Source organism: Chinchilla lanigera, unplaced genomic scaffold (genome assembly GCF_000276665.1).
Source record: "Chinchilla lanigera isolate Chin_1 unplaced genomic scaffold, ChiLan1.0 scaffold00082, whole genome shotgun sequence".
NCBI classification, from domain to species: domain Eukaryota; kingdom Metazoa; phylum Chordata; class Mammalia; order Rodentia; family Chinchillidae; genus Chinchilla; species Chinchilla lanigera.
In genome coordinates, this window is record NW_004955483.1 from 9,365,968 (window position 1) to 9,382,237 (window position 16,270).

The following is a 16,270-nucleotide window of genomic DNA, read 5'->3' on the forward strand; positions in this document are numbered from 1 at the left end:
TATTAATTTTATTAAAAAAAAAAATAAAATTTTATAACAAAATAATAAAAGAATAACAGCAGTCTACCATCTATCATTATCTTCAGAGTAATCACTCAGAGTACCAGACATCAAATAGAAGAATTCTTTCTTACAAAGAAACAAGCAGATATTAGCACAAAACTTTCTTTTCAATAAACTAAAAGAAACTAGTAGTATAAGTGAGACAAGTTAGCATATATGTTAAAATATTTTTGAAACAAACCAAATAGCTAATTTGGGGAACCATCTGAACCTCTCCCCTCTTCCTACTTACCTATCTTCCCTTTCTCTCTGCACTTGCATAGAGATTCTTTCAGCTTCTGATGTAAGAGAAATCATGTGCTATTTCAGCTTGTGTTTCTGACTTATTTCACTTAACGATTATGTTTCAAGCTCCATCTAATTGCCTGCAAATGCCTCAGGCTTATCTTCGTGGCAGAATAGAGCTCCATTGTGTATAAATGCCACCTAACATAAAAGACTTGATCAAAAGATGGGTAACCTAGTACTGTAAATAAAGTTTTATCAAAACACTACCATGCCTATGTGTGTTGTTATCTACAGCTGCTTTGGCAACATAATGGCAGACTGAGTAGCTGACGTGGATTATCTAATGCACAAAGCTCAAAACATTTGATGTTTAGGTCTTTATAAAAAAAAAAGCTTGCCATCCCCTGGCTGCACTAGATGTTTAGGAGATACTGTTTTTAAAACTATGGTTATAATAGACTGATGCTGACTGCTGAACACTCTATCACTTTGAAAACTGTCAGGCTCATAGAGTTTTACACTACAGTGTTTTAAGTATTTACTGAACTCCAACTTTCTATCCAGAGCTGTTTCTTAGACCTTGTCATTTGACTGGGGCAAGGGCCTTAGCATCTTAGCATCACCACTATGCCACCAGATGTGATGGAAAGCATTCTAATACTAGAGACACTTCTGCAAATTATGGAGTTTAACTCTTACCTTTCCCCTGAGGTCTCCCACATAGGGCAAAGTGATGGCAGGAGTTGTTGTTCTCCTCCCACTTCTTGTGTTCAAGTACACATTTAAATTTATTCTAAACTTTAGTGAAAGCCAGGTGTGATGGCGCATTTCTGTAATCCTAGTACTATAAGGAGGCTGAAGCAGCAGGATCTCAAGTTGAAGCCCACCCTAGACAATTTAGCAACTTAGCAAGATCGATCATATCCCAAAATAAAAAATACAAATAGGACTGGGTATGTAGCTCAGTATAGGGAACTTGAGTTCAATCCTCAGTACAATAACAAACAAAACAAAAACTTAGGTGAAGTTGCTCTGGCTGTTAGGTGCAGTGAGAAGAGTTGTAGTGCAGGAACAGGCCATGCAGTGCAGAGCACAGACAACCTACTCCTTTTCACCCTAAAAATCACATTCACTGTTTCAAATTGTATAGAATAGCCTTTGAGAGCATCGCAGTTCCTACACACACACACCACATGCACACACACAAAAACAGAAAATCATAAAGACTAGGAAACCATAAAGTCAGATCGACATCTATCTGTAGCTGATTCTTCCCTAAAACAGTGAGCTCATCATTTGTATAGCCTAGCTAGGTACCAACAATGAGTGACCCTGGGAAGAGGTCACTGTATTCTGCAGGTATAAGATTTACCGGAAGTGGAATGGAGTTCCTGTCCCTCTCCATAAGATCTTCCTGCCCCAACTGGAAGTGTTGGTGAAGCAATACGTATTGGCTGCAATAGGGCCAAGACATGCAAATTTGTACCCCTTTCTCTTTATCCTTTGGGAAATAGGATTGACTGAAATAAAGTTGAATTCTTTCTTTGTTCCTGCAGTATAAATAATCAATATTTCTCTCCGCCTTCTACAACCTAGAGTGATTCTAATTGCTCTCTTTGAAAACCACTCCCTAAATACTACTTGTCTTCTTTTAAGCTTTAAAACTTAAGACTCCTTGGAAAATTATTTTCCTTGGTAAAAATGACAGCAGTAGCTACTGGATTTTCAATTTTATTGTTATCTGTTTGAGACAACAGCTTCCTATGTAGTCCAGGCTGGCCTTGAACTCATCAAGTCGGAGCCGACCTCACACTTGTCACAGTCCTCCTGCCTCAGCTTCTCAGACGCCGGTAATATGGACATGTACCACCATGCTGAGCAATAGATTTTTATATTTGTATTCTTGCCTTTCCTAAGAACTGATCTCTCTAGAATTTCATGGTGTGTGTTTAGAATACCTTTTCCATTTTAGACAAGTTTGGGAGCAGATATTGCCCTGTGAAATGCTAGTGATTTTCCTGAGTTGAGGCCAGCCGTGAAATCCGGGCACATGCATTTTTGTCTCTGACCCCATAAGAATGCATTCATTTCTGTGCATTTCCAATGTCTGGTACAGGTGCCAGCCATCGGGCTAGGAATGAGAAATGTGGAGATCACCGATATGACATTTCTGCTCTCAGAGGGGCTGGGGATTTAGCTCAGCGGCACAGCGCCTGCCTGGCAAGCACAAGGTCATGAGTTCGATTCCTGGTACCAGAAAAAAAACAAAAAAACATAAACAAAAACATTTCTGCTGTCAGAGCCTGGTTAGTTCAGTAGAGGCGATGAGAACACACAATTGAATACAAAAACAATTGAAATTGAAATAAATATGAAAAATGCCCCCCATAGAAAGGTGTACATCATGCAACTGTAAGTCCAAGGGATGTGTAAACTTACCTAACAGTTAATTCAGGAGTTGAACTGTGGATAAACTTATCAGAAGAGAACACATAACTATTGTTGCCTTGCTCTGAGTTAATAAGTGGAAAAGTTGAACAAAACAAAATTCACCCATTTCACAACCCAGGGCTCCCAGCAAGGCCATTGCTTTTCTCCCATTATTATTCCTGTATGCTCTTGGTGTCTGGGTTATTAACACTGCATTCAGGTCAGATGAGAATATGTTCAATCTGCCATGCTTTGATAACTAAAGTAAAATGCTGATGGAGATCATTTAAGAGCGTTCTCTGCTTTGATTGCATGCTTGTGGCTCATAATCAGAATGATGCAAAGTAATTGTTAGACTGACTCGCCAAGGCTACATTTTATGTCGCTGCAACTGTCAGCACTTTGTATCTGTTGTGCTGCCTGAAGAGCTCTCGCCCAGCACCCGTTGGGCGGCTAATGCACGTCTCTCCGCTGAATACCACGGATAACTTTTGTTCTAGCATCTTTGCTTGCCCCCTCCAATTACCTGAAAAAGAAATATTTGCCTGTCTAGTGAAAGCAAGTGCTTCTGTATGTGTGTGTGTGTGTGTGTGTGTGTGTGTGTGTGTGTGTGTGTGTGCTTGTGCCTGCTAGAGTGCTTATGCATCACGACTTGAATATAAAAACCCATGTACACGTTGCTAGGAGCTCATCTCTTCCCTTTGGCCACAAAACCCTGACAAACAGGGCTTTGTCCCTTGCTGTTTGTGTGATTTGGATAGGTTACTTTTCTTGAGACCTGTTCTCCTCATGTGTACAGTGGGGCTAATGGAACCTATTTTACAGAGACATTTTTGGGTCAGGATTACAGATAATAGATAACAAAGTGTCTGCAGAAATCAGGTACTCAGTAAATGGTAGTAGCTAATATTAAGAAAGCTAATGCTTACTAAGGATGGTACAATATAATGGTGTGTCTGTCACCTTCCTGACACTATAACAAATACTTAAAATAATTAACTTATTGAGAAAAAAGGTTTATTTTGGCTGATGGTTTCAAAGGATGCAGTCCATGATCAGTTGGCCCTGTTGCTTTTAGGCCTGTGGTGAGGCATTACCTCATGGTGGGAGTGCATGGCAGAGCACAGCTGCTCCCCAATGGCAAAAGACAAAGAGGAAGGGGTCAGGGTCCCACAGGTCCCTTGGAAGCCACACCCCAAAGACCTAAGGACCTCCCACTAGGCCCCGCCTCTTAAAGATACCATACCTCCCAATTGTACCACTCTGGGGACCAATCTCCAACACACTGGCCTTTAGGAAACATTTAAGAGCCAAACTATAGCAAATGGCAAGACCATATTTTCAAGTCAGCAGTCAGTAAACATACTTTAACCATGGAAGATGTAGTATCAGCAGTTTCCAGGCTAGTTCACATTTACTAGAGACACATAATTGGATGAGGATTGTTAGAATCCAAACTATAACTTTCTATGGCTAGGGCTGTTATGAAGAATGTGTTACCAGCCATTGCATGTACACCTTTATAGGATATGGAAGACCCTTTGAAAGCTAATTTAGGAATGTATATACCTTACTTTGATTGTAACTGCCAGTTTTGGTGACAAAGAGCTAAAATCCTAGCACTCTGGAGGCTGAGGCAGAAAGATCACAAATTCTAGCCCAGTCTGGGCAACTTAGCAACTGACTTACCAAAACCAATTTTAAAAGGGCTGGGGATGTAGTTCAGGGGAAAGGCTCTTGCTTTGATATCATATACCACCAAAATGGGGGCTGTTATATTAGCATATAACATAGCCTGATCATCTGCTGCTTGCTCATGGGAAAGCAGTCACCATAAGAGCTGAACAATGTAAAAAACCCATCGCTGTAAGGAGTTCATTGTTAGGTTGTAGATATCTCTCCAGCTCTGAGATGTACCATCCAAAGAGATTTGTTACAGGAGCTCAGCTCACCTCCCATGATACGGTGAATCTCTGGTGTGAGCTGTCCAAAAGAGGCTGTGATTCTGTCCAGTGCCAACACTGAAGGTCTGTATTCTTCTCTCCTAATATTAATTCTTTCTCATGTAGTCAAAATAGAATAGTAGGGGGCTGGGGATTTAGTTCAGCAGCACGACGCCTGCCTGGCCAGTGAGAAGTCATGAGTTCATTTCCCGGTACCGGAAAAAAACAAAACAAACAAACAAACAAACAAATAGAATACTAAAGTCTTTTCTAAAAGCATGACCCCTAAGACAGATTGTTACTCTCTATAAAACTCGCACAAGCTGGGCCAGGATGACACACTTAGGGAACATTCACTGGATGGGTCTCGTGAAGGGACTTTCACCTGTAATTTCCTGTGGACTCCACTTTTGGTCTCTCCAGGATTTCATAGCCCACATCTGACTTGCTGTTTCCCTGTTGCCTCAGTGAGTCCTGTCTTTCTCTCTCTGCTGCTTCCTGCCAGCATGGACCTCCTGCCTGTGGGCGGGAACAGCATTGGGAATGCTTAGAAAAGCCACCTGCATGCTAGCAGGAAAAGGCAGTCTCTTCACTTCCTCTGACCCTGTGGGGACACTCCCACTCCTGTAGTACAGTTTTCTCTATAGAAGGAAAGGGACCCGTCATGTGACTCACACAAAGCATATCACATGTTTTACCAGACCTGCCATTCTCTTTGAAGAGGAAAACAGACTAGAGATACTGACATTGCATAGACATTCCAACTTTTGATACCTTCTAAATAAGCTGAGTCCTGAAGGACTAACTTCCTCCCTTCCTTCCTTCCTTCCTTCCTTCCTTCCTTCCTTCCTTCCTTCCTTCATTCATTCATTCCACTGGAGATTGAACCCAGGGTCTTCACACTGAGCTACATCCCTAGCCCTTTTTTGTGTTTTTCTTTTGAGACAGGGTCTCACTAAGCAGCTAAATTACCTACCCAGGCTGGGATTCAGATTGGGATCCTCCTGCCTCAGCCTCCCAAACTTTTTTAGATTTTGAAGTTCAGTAGTGTGATGTAATGTCTGGGATCACTCAAGACTCTACAGCATTCAGTTTGTCTTTCCTGGCATTATTAGGCAATTCTACCATAATGGCACTGGAAATAGGGATCTGTGTTTAGCTTCAGATTTAGGATTTCATACTTGAAATAGGCATCCTTGTCTACTACTATGTCTTGTCGTTAAAATTGTGTCCCTTTCTGTAGATGGGATGCCCACTGAATATTGTGATTTGTCATTTTATTCCCTGTGGTATATGTGTTATTTTGTATTCTTCTAAGTTACACCCACTCAAACAAAAACAGTTTTTTTGCTGTTAAGACTTATTATATTTATGCTATCTGCCTTTCTTGGTCGAGAAGAAAATGTAGCGGAGAAAGAACCACATGCTAACACAGTGTGTAGTCACTTCTCATAAATATGAATACTTTGGTAGATTCTGTAATTTCAACAAACAAATGTTTATTGGTTCATTCTTCCTAAGCAAAACTCTTGCAGTCCTTAAAAATTATGATGCAGTTGAATTTACTGAGGTTAAGGTTTTTAATATATCAGGTGAGAAAATGATCAGGCAGCAGAATATTATGAATATGCGTATAGTATGCTATAGATAAATTATATATGGATGTGTGAAATTATGTGTATAATGAACTGTATACATCCATGGGCAAGGGAGCGAGCCTGGAGCCTTATAAATGGCTATGTTTATAGTGATTACTAGCGGGGTTTTGCTGATTGCTGTTATTTGGGGTTTTCCTCCATCTATATTACCTAATTATAAACACTCTTATTTTGTTCTTATTCTTCTTATCCGACGAGAGGGGACAAGAAGAGGCTACAATACAAGTACTTACATTCAGATGAATTATAAAATTATCATAGTCTCTCTATTGTTGCAGGTATGCAGATGTATTGTGCCAAACAGAAATAAAGGCTTCCCTTTTTTTTTTTTTAAGTCTCTTCTGCATGCCAGGCACTGTGATAAGAACGTGAAATGATATACGAAGCAGGTATTATTACTGCCATTATGCAAATGAGGAAGGAGCTCAGAGAGTTTCAGTCACCGGAATCACACAGCCAGGCAGTGACAGCTGAGATGCAGACTTGGGTCTGACTCTGAACTTGCTTTTGTGGTCTCTATCATTCTTCCTGTAGACGTCTTGTCTGTCATTAGGATGAAAAGGCTCGTGAGTGTGAGTGGGTTATAAAGTGTAGCTTTAAAAAGAAGGGGATCTAATGGATGCTGCAGGTTTGTATGATCTTTCACTGCTTCCTTGTTTTCTGGGAGGCTTTTCAGTCTAGAACCTTCTCAGGAGCCAGAGTCACAATGTGCTAGGATCGACCTCGACATCCCAGGACAGTCTGACAGGACTGTAGGAATCACCTGCACACAGGTGGACTTCTTTCTAGGACTTTGAGGCATCCTTGCTGATTCAGAGAAACAGAGTCTGCGAGTTTGCCTCAGTTTGCCTCAGAGAAACTGAGTCTGAAAACAGAGTCTGAGAGTTTGCCTCCGGCTCGAGGGACATCTTGGGGAGGTGACTCTCTACATTGGCTCTCACAGTCACCTTCCTACTTCCTCTTGAGAAAAAGGCTGGGAGGCAGCAGACCTCTTCCAACTGGTAGAAAGAACCCTGGAGGCTCTGGGAATCTGAGCAGCGGAACTCGGGAGTGGAGCAACTTTGCCTCACAGCACACCTGGACTTTCAAAGGCACCTTGAAAACAGTCTCTGGAAATTTTGAAAAACCTGAATCTTGAACTGAGTCCCTCCTGGGGTGTGGGTGAAACAGTCTTTTGCTGCCACTCCCTTATCTGCCTCTGTCTCTCAGCCTTGCTCTACCTGACACTCAGATCGTCTTGGTTCTTTCCCACGCTTGACTTGGGCTTTTCGTGTCCAGATACCGCAGAGCTTCTCCTGGGATCGCCAGTCCAGCTTCTCTGCCAAGTCCACATTCCCATGTGAGCTGAATTAGGGAAAGAACAAATATGCAATGTATGGTGTCCTCTGGTTGTTTACTGACATCTCAGTCAGCCCTGCGGTGGGCATGCAGCGCAAGACCTTCTAAGAGACCCACCTGGAAAATGATCTCCTAAGCGCACATTATGTACTCCCTGTCATCAGGATCATGCAGCTCATCACAAATGAACCATGCACGTGATTATTTTCTGCACATTGAGCGTTTAGTTCTGTTATTAAGCTTCTGTTGCTGCCCAGTATGTCTTGATGCAACCTCTAGACCTGTGTACCTGCCCTGCTTTAGCAAATGGACTTAATTTTGTTTTTCTTAAATCTTTTTCTCTCTTCTAGTTTCCCAAAGAAATTAGACCAACAGCTTATGAGTGGGAAGAAAGGGACCTGCTGTATGCATAGAGCGAGTGGTCCTTTCCATCCATCATATCCTTTCACCCGCATCCCAATTTTATCCCGTGCTATGAGGCACCAAGGGAAAGTGCTGGGTAACAGTCATGCTCTTAAATTCTCTGCTGCTCGACCCAAGATTCTTCAACTCTTTTTGTTCCTTTGTGGACAAGGACTTCCCTCCTAGGTTTTTTCTGTAACTTCTTTTTGGCATTCGCATGTTTTGCATCTTGTGAGTTATTACTGTCACCTTGTCCAGCTTGCAGAAAGGACATGAGAGGAAGTTTCTCTCCTTCAGTGACTGGTACAGAAGGATACAGCCACAGGCAAGGGGAAGCCACCCATTTCGTTCATGTGGCTATGCTGTCCCGCGGATACCAGGACATACCTTGGTGACAATAATAGGAGCTGCACCAAGGGTGGTATCTTAGAGTCAGTCTGGCAAAGGGCCTAGGCACAGACCAGGCAGCTGAGGCCCACAGCTCTGAAGTCACTTGTTTGTGGTGTCACAGGTGGTGGTAGAGCCATGATCAGGAGAGGTATTTGACTCCCACCTGCATGGTGATTTTTGAATCCACGGCTTGTTTCTGAGGACATACATTTATATAGCTAATTTGACTTAATGTAGTCCCAGTAAATTAATGATAATGTTTCATTCTCCCAAGGCAAATGTCAGGAAAGGAGCTGATTAGCTATATGACCTCCTAGCAATCAAACCTGGCTGCTACCAAGAGGGGCTGGGAGAGTGGCTGTTCTCAGAACACTTCTATTAAGGACCTCATCTAAGAGGGTGCATTTGCCTTTGTGGCTTTTCCAGACCTCTGCTTTTGTAGTATCGTGTTGTTCTGCGCTGAAGCTTCATGGCACATCTGTTTTACAGCTAGAAGCCTCCGTGCACCCGCAGGGCTGTGCTGGCCAGCGGCAGACCTGACTACCCCACTGGGAGGGGGCCAGCTCACACCTGCACAGGAGTGAACACCAGGCCTCTTGTAGTACAGAACTAAATTGCCCTGCAGTTTTTATGCCTTTCTGATGAACATTTCTTCATTAAGAAATGTTGGTTTCTACATGAGAGCGGTCGTGTGGTGAGGTTGAGACAAGTGTGAGGAGAAAATTCTCCAGTGGAATTGGGAAAGGGGCATTTGCCTGCAGCACTTGCAAGGAGTCCTGTGCTAGATCAGGCTCTGGGTCTTGTTCATTTATGTTAGTGAGGTAGGGATAAGTACTTGCAAAGCATTTCATCTCACTGAAGGATTACTCTACATGTAGTATTAAGAGCCAGTGTCCATGGTTTTATCACATTTGTCAGTTTAGTCACTTATTCTTAATCATGGGGAACTACTCTTCAGCACTACTAGAGTCATTACTATGAGACTTAATATAGCTCCTTATCCACAGAGACAGTCCAGTTTCCACCAGTGCATGGAAGGGAACTTAGAACCTGGTGACTCACTGGGCCATCACTTGTTTATCACCTGAGCATTGATCATATCACTCCCGTCCCTGGGTAGATCCACACAAATGTGTGTTTATTAGAAATGTGTCAACCTCTGTCACTGTGACAGAATATCTGAGCTAATTAACATAAAAGGAGGAAAAACTTGTTGTGGCTTACAGTTGTGGTGGGTTTAGTCCATGGCAGTTTGGGTCTGTTGCCTTGGGACCTGTGGAAAGGCAGCACATCAGGACAGAGAGTGCATAGTGGACCAAACTACTCCTTTCATGGTGGTTAGGAAGCAAAAGAGAGACAAGAAGGGGCTTCTAACCTGCCTTGCCACCAGACCCTGCTCCTAAAGTTTCCACGGTACTGTAGGGTAAGGACCAAACCTCTAGCACATGGGTCTTTGTGGGATATGTCAGATTTACTCTTAGTAAAGTGTGAACTTGAGGGTTTCCATTTCCTCATCTTATCCAAAATGTGTGTCCCTAGACTAAGTATACCACAGTATAATGTAGGACACTGAGATCTGCTGCTCTCTGGGGAAATCTAAACATCTCCATAACTGAAGAGGTTAGGAAGACTGAATGACAGTTAAGGGCCTTAGGACAGAGGAGAAATGTGAAATTCCACACCTACATTGTACTAGTGTTTGGGCAAAGAATAAACTGGTAAAGAGAGGTCAAGGTAAGAAATCAGGAAAGGCATGAAGGGAAGACCACCCTGAACTCACACAGACTACTTTTCCTGCGGGAGTCCAGAGTAGTTTGATGTTGACACTCAGAAGGCATCAAATTATTATCCAAAGTATCACAAGCCATTTGCTTTTAACCAAATAGGAGGAAACTACACAGAAACTGGATCCATGAGTTTTTCCCTGAAAAGAAGCTCAGAGGCTGGTCCCCCAGGCATGTACACCTTATAAAGCATGAGTTCCGTTTTGTAATATGCAAGGGACTGGACCCTGGGAACAATGTTGCTCTTGTTGCTAAGCTCAAACAGCACTCGCCATCGATGGTATCCCTTTAAGGGAAATCTAGCAAAAGGCTCTTGCCAGCACCATGATTTTATTTGCTAGAGGCCCAAGTGGCAGTGGCATGGATTGATTCCATAGCAACATGTCTGTGCAGCCAGAAAACATATAATGCCTGTGGCAGCCCGTGTATCCTGGGCAGGATGAGCACAGCCCTGGTAGTACATCTTTCACTTTCCAGCGCATCCTCTGCTTTCCCCTCCTGGGGCCTGCAGTAGTGCATGGAGTATGGCTGTATCATCATTGCTAGCTCTCCCTGCTGTTAATACTTCCTCTGTCCCCTTCCAGCTTGGAACTTGATGAGACAGGAGGCAGGGCCTGCGGTACCTACCTGCAGCCTCTGGATGCAACAGCAATGCTGAGCGGCTCCTCATCTTCGCCATCAAGAGTAGGCGGAGAGGTTGTGTTTTGCTAGGGCTGCACAAGGAAATACAGTGCTGATTTCTTTCCCTCCAGGAGTATCTACCACAGTGACAGTTTCTATCTGCAGTTTCTCCACTGATATGTTCCCACAGCTGTCACATGTCACTGATGCTTGCCACCTGTCACATCCTTTATGAGACCATTGCAATGCACACTTGTTTCAGCCAATGCTGTTTTCCTCTGAACTTTGGAAACATTTAAAAAAAATTTTGCCACCCACTTGACACATGTCCTGTATCTCCTCTTTTGAAATACATAGCTCTGAGGGCCTGAGCAGTCGATCTTTCTAGGCAGAGAGGAAGAGGGAAAGCCCTTGAATGTTAGGAGGCATGTATCTCCTTTTTCATCTTTTATTTTAAATTTCTATAATGCCTGTGGAGAGTAACCATGCCATAATACTTGTTCAGGATAACGTCATATTTTTATTCTCTCTCTCAAGGAAGTTGTGATACTAGTATGTAAGTATATTGCAAATGTTTTCATATTTTTCAAAGAAAATATAAATGCAAGAAAGTCTTTTTTTTCTAACAGGATGTCTTAGTTACTTTTCTCATTGCTGGGACAAAATACCCAACACACACAAGTTAAAGGAGGAAAGGTTTATTTCAGCTCACAGTTTGTAGAGGTTTCAGTCCACGTTCAGCTGTCTCCAAAGCAAAGCATCATGGGAGATGAGAAACAGTCCATGGCAGGGAAGGCAGGAAACAGCCAGCCTGACTTTCTTTCTGCCCCTTTTATCCCATTCAAGCTAGAAGCCTATTGATAGGTGCCACTCACAATCATGGTATGCCTTTTGTTCTCCATACCCAGAACTGTGCCAAACCCATTTAGTTATCACATACACTTAATCACAGTATTGCCCAACCTAGATCCATCCACATCTGAAAAGCCCCACCTATGAGCACCTGAGGCTTTGAGGAGACATCTAGATACAAGCCATAACACCGGGGTTTTAAAAACCCTTACAAATCAGTAAGAAATGATCACCAAGCTAGCCTGTGACTGGCCCTGGTTGACATAGAGCCCTGAGATCAATGGGTGAAATATTGTAGCCATTGCACTTAATTCCTGGTGGCCCATGCCTGCATAGTGGTGTTGGTTTATGAAAATAAATAATTGTCATTCCATGTTGGTGATAGAGGAACAATATAACTCCTGACCTGTTACAAGTCAAATGTACAGAGTCTGTGGCCTGACAACATCGATGGGTGAAGTCTCAAACCAAAGGCAGAAGTTAAGAGAGTTTTATTGGGAAGAAGAGGAGGAAGAATAGCTCCTGAATTTCCAGGAGGAGTCCTGAGTAGGTGGCTGTGGAGGGCCTTTGTCTACAGCAAAATCACAATGTGGGTATGAGGATCAAACTACGATCAACCTATAGGATTACAAGTATAGCCTCTTAGCTAATACTGATCCAATAGGGAAACAAGTCACATAGCAAGGATATACGGGAAAAACAAAGGCATTTGGGGGAAGGCAGGAGAGTATGGGCCTGGGTGTTGTGTACCTGGTGCCTGTCTGGGCCCACCTGACCGGGCAGTGTTGATTGCAGTGTAGTCTCAAATTGCTGTTTATCTCCCAGTCCTGACTATTATGGTTCCATCTTGAGGCCTGGTTCTCTTCAGATTTGCTTCCAGCAAATAATTCCAGACATAATTCCAATGTCTCTGTTTCTCTGCTGACTTCCTTCCTTGTGAGCCTAGTCTCTCTCTGACTGTATATTAATTTCTATCTAACTTAACTGTCTGTGCTATTGGGAATGATTTCTCGGAGATAATTTATCAAATCACCAACTCTGAGTTAAACAGCCGCTGTGTGCAAGACTAGCTCCTAAATTTGGGGAGAAGTGAGTTGGATGGATAAGAAGTTCTGAAAGTCAAAGCCAAGGCTCCTGTCTTCCTGAGGAGGGCATGTGTGATTAGGGTTTAGGACACTGAACTAAATAAGGTGTGGCAAATATAACAATCTCACAACACATTATTATATACAGATTCATTGCCAAACAGCATAGAGAAATAATAGAGAAAATGAAAGCTAGTATTAGCCAAGATAGGGTAAATTTTTGTGGAGGAAATGATCAATCCTAAACTTTCAGTAGCTTAACAAAATAAATTTCTCACTTAGACATGAATGTGGTGTTTGTCTGCCATGAATGTCTGCCATGAATGTGGTGTTTCTCCTGGATAGTTGTATGACTTCATGATGGATGCAGCCCTCTGTGCATTTTTTCTTTTCTGTTTTTTTCCCCCCAGTACTGGGGATCGAACCCAGGACCTTCATAGCGAACTACATTCATGACTCTTTTTTATTTTTTATTTTGAAACAAGTTCTTGCTAAGTCACTAAGTTGCCCTGGCTGGGCATGAATTTGTGATTTTCCACCCTCAGCCATCCAGAGTGCTGGGATTACTGGCCTGTGCCTCAATGGACAGCTACTTTGATCTTTTTATTCAACCTCCTAGAGGCCTCCTTCAAGATCCCAGGAAAGAGGAGAAAACTGGAGAATTGCACCAGCAATTAAATGCCTCAAAGCTTCGGCCTGGAAGGGACATTTGTCACTTGCTGGCTTGCACTTAGCCTTTTGCACACCTCACCTCATTCCGGCCTGTCGCCCTGCACCCTGTGGGCACTCCGTGAGTGTATGTTGGGTGAAAGAATGAATTGAACGTGGGAATGAGCTGTAATGCCCACGGCAGGCCTGGAAGCCTGTGCTTCAAATAATGCGGTCTGGCTCAAAGATATTGACTAAAATTAAAACAGCATTAGTACAAGTAACAACACAGTAGTTCACATTAATTATCCATAGTGAGTGGAAAAAATCATAAGGACATGGCCAAATCAAATCCCATTTAGTTGGCTACTGACTGAAGGAACTGTCAGAGGTGCCACTTCACAGCCTTCCTGTTATCTGGTGCGGACCTGTCTTTCTAGCCTTGGGCCTCCTGGATGATGTAGAAGTCATTGTCCTTGTTTTAAGATGCAGAAACTTAATGGCAAGTTAACCGTCAGGGGAGGTTCTGTCATCCCATAGCACTGCACCAGCTTCCTCCTGTATCAGAGTCACTGCATGTACCTTGCAGCCATCAGCTTCAGATCAGTGTGGAGAATATTCTAGAAGGAGCCCCACCTACGCCTGAGAAAAGCAGAGCCCCTGAGTGTGATAAGCTGGAAACTCCATGTGTGAGCCGACAAGGACAACGGAGAGTTCACAGAGACAAAGGAGAACCTTGCACTGGACAGGAGAGGTGACCACATGTGTCAGACCAAAGAACAGGGCCCTCTCAACCTCGTCTCTTGGAGTCCTGTTTGGTCAAGAGAAACCTGAATGCAGAGAGAACCCCTGAACACATGTCTAGGTGTGAGAGCGTGAAATAGTCTTTTATCTTCTTCCCTGTTTGATAGCCTGCAGGAGATCCTTGGAGTCTTGAAAGTGATTAAATGTCCTTTGTATGCTAATGACTGACTGCTGTCTGGCTGCCCCTAGGTAGCTTCAGGCTGTGTGCTGATCACTCAGCAAACAAGGGCAAGATTAAGGGTTAGGACTTTCCGCCCTCCTCTGGACCTCCGGGGAAGGGATGGGGTTGAAGGTGAAACTGACCACCAGTGGTCAGTGATTCTATTGAGCACGCTTAGGCAAGGAAGCCTCCATCAAAAGCTGATCTGGGGCTCAGATCAGCTTCCAGACTGGTGCTCAGGCAGAGGTGGGGGATAAACCTAGGTAAGTGTTCACCTGCATTCTGTAAGCCACACCCACTAATTAGTTGAACCTGAGGCAAGGACTGTGGGAGCTTTGGTTTGTAACTAATTGGCCAGACAACAGGTGAGAAGAATCCAGGGCTTCTCTGATTGGAGTTCGAAGTGGGGAGGGGACAGTTCTGGGACGAAGCCTTCAACTACCTCCGTGTAATGGCGTAAGAATTCGGTCCCTTGGAGGACGTCCAGCTGGTGCCCCCACGATGTTGCTTGCGCATGTGGTGGGTGGCGACAGTACTGTACACCTTCCCTCCCAGAAGACTGCTCTGCTGATGGAGAATACAGGAAGAACTGAGATGTGGTGCTTGGTGGTTTCTGGTCTGGGGGACGCAGTGGTAAAGAGGATGGGGTGACTGTTTCCTTGCTGTTTCAGATGGACAGAATGATGCTATAGGGAGGATCCTTAACTGGGGGTTGGCAGGTTGGTGACGTGGCCCACCGCGTTCCAGTGAGGTTGGATTTATGCCTGCTCATGACCCAGGAGGCCGTGGAGAAAGCAGACTGGGGCTCCTGCGGGAACAGTTTGAAGAGACAGATGTGGAGACCTTGCAGGAGTCCCTGGAAACAGAGGAGCTGTTTGGATGCAAGAAACAAGGAAGAGAACTGAAATTGAGTCCATGTGGCTATTGAAATTGACCTATGTGGTAGTTTTGTTTTTGATTATTGTAACATAGTTTCGTTCTGAGTGGAGATTTCTCTAGCAGAATCTGGGGGCGCTGTGAGACCGGGGAAAGCCCCCTCTGAGTAACAGTGTTGTCCTAACCCCAACCTTTACACTTAGCCCATCTAACCCTCGTGCCCACAGTTTAGGATCAAATCTTATTTGAGCAGCAAAACCTGCAGGCTGAAATTTCATCTCCATCCTGGCCCTCTAGTGGAGATAAAATGCTTCAAAGGTAGCCAAGAAAGTTAAAGGAAGTGAGGTTACAGATAAGAGCCCAGGCAGCCTGCTACCCTCCGCCACAACCTCCCTACAACCCTGGGAAAGGAATGACCAGGTACTGCTGCTTGGTAAAATTTCTGCAAACTGACAGGTTTTTTTTTTAAAACTGCACAGGGACCATTGCACATTGCAGGCTGTTTGATTTGACAAGGAGCCAGTTTTGATTTGGAAAAAAGAGAGAGAAAGAATGCTGTTGGATGGGAGAGGAGGGAATGTACTGTATTGCATTCCTATTTTCCTTTCTGGGATGGGCTGCTTGTGTCACCTTTCATGAATGCCTGTCTCTCATGGAAAGATAGTCTAATGAGCAAAGCTGAAGTTGTATGGAACTCGCACACAAGGTGACTCTTTAGTTCAAAGGAATCAAAGTGCCTGGGCTTCCTGAGCCTCAGGGGTGCAACAGCCCCAAACCTCTCTGCCTGCACATAGATAGTGTGGGCTGGAGACATGCTGCAGCGGAGAGAATGCTGAACTCATTACCTCTCTTCTGTGTTCTTATGGGGCTATGGAGCAGACACCTCCGGGCACAGATGCAGGAAGCATGACAGTGTGGCAGGGACTTTGAAGTCAGTGTGTTGTGCCCTGCAGTGCCCTTAGCTGCCCTTATTGGCACCTGAGTGTCT

General features: G+C 43.8%; 2 protein-coding genes across 9 annotated transcripts in view; one reads left to right on the top strand and one right to left on the bottom strand.

The window, feature by feature from the left end:
* LOC106146531 (translation initiation factor IF-2) overlaps positions 1-10,906 on the bottom strand; it is a gene marked incomplete at its 3' end in the record, with an annotated part of 215,984 nt that extends 205,078 nt beyond the window's left edge. Inside the window, 3 exon segments of the mRNA XM_013503765.1 lie at positions 7,543-7,666; positions 9,677-9,725; positions 10,864-10,906. Of these exon segments, the coding sequence (XP_013359219.1) occupies positions 7,543-7,666; positions 9,677-9,725; positions 10,864-10,906 (216 nt within the window).
* The window catches only part of Atxn1 (ataxin 1), a 399,577-nt gene that overhangs the window by 206,091 nt on the left and 177,216 nt on the right, over positions 1-16,270 (top strand). The gene's annotated exons all lie outside the window — the stretch shown is intronic.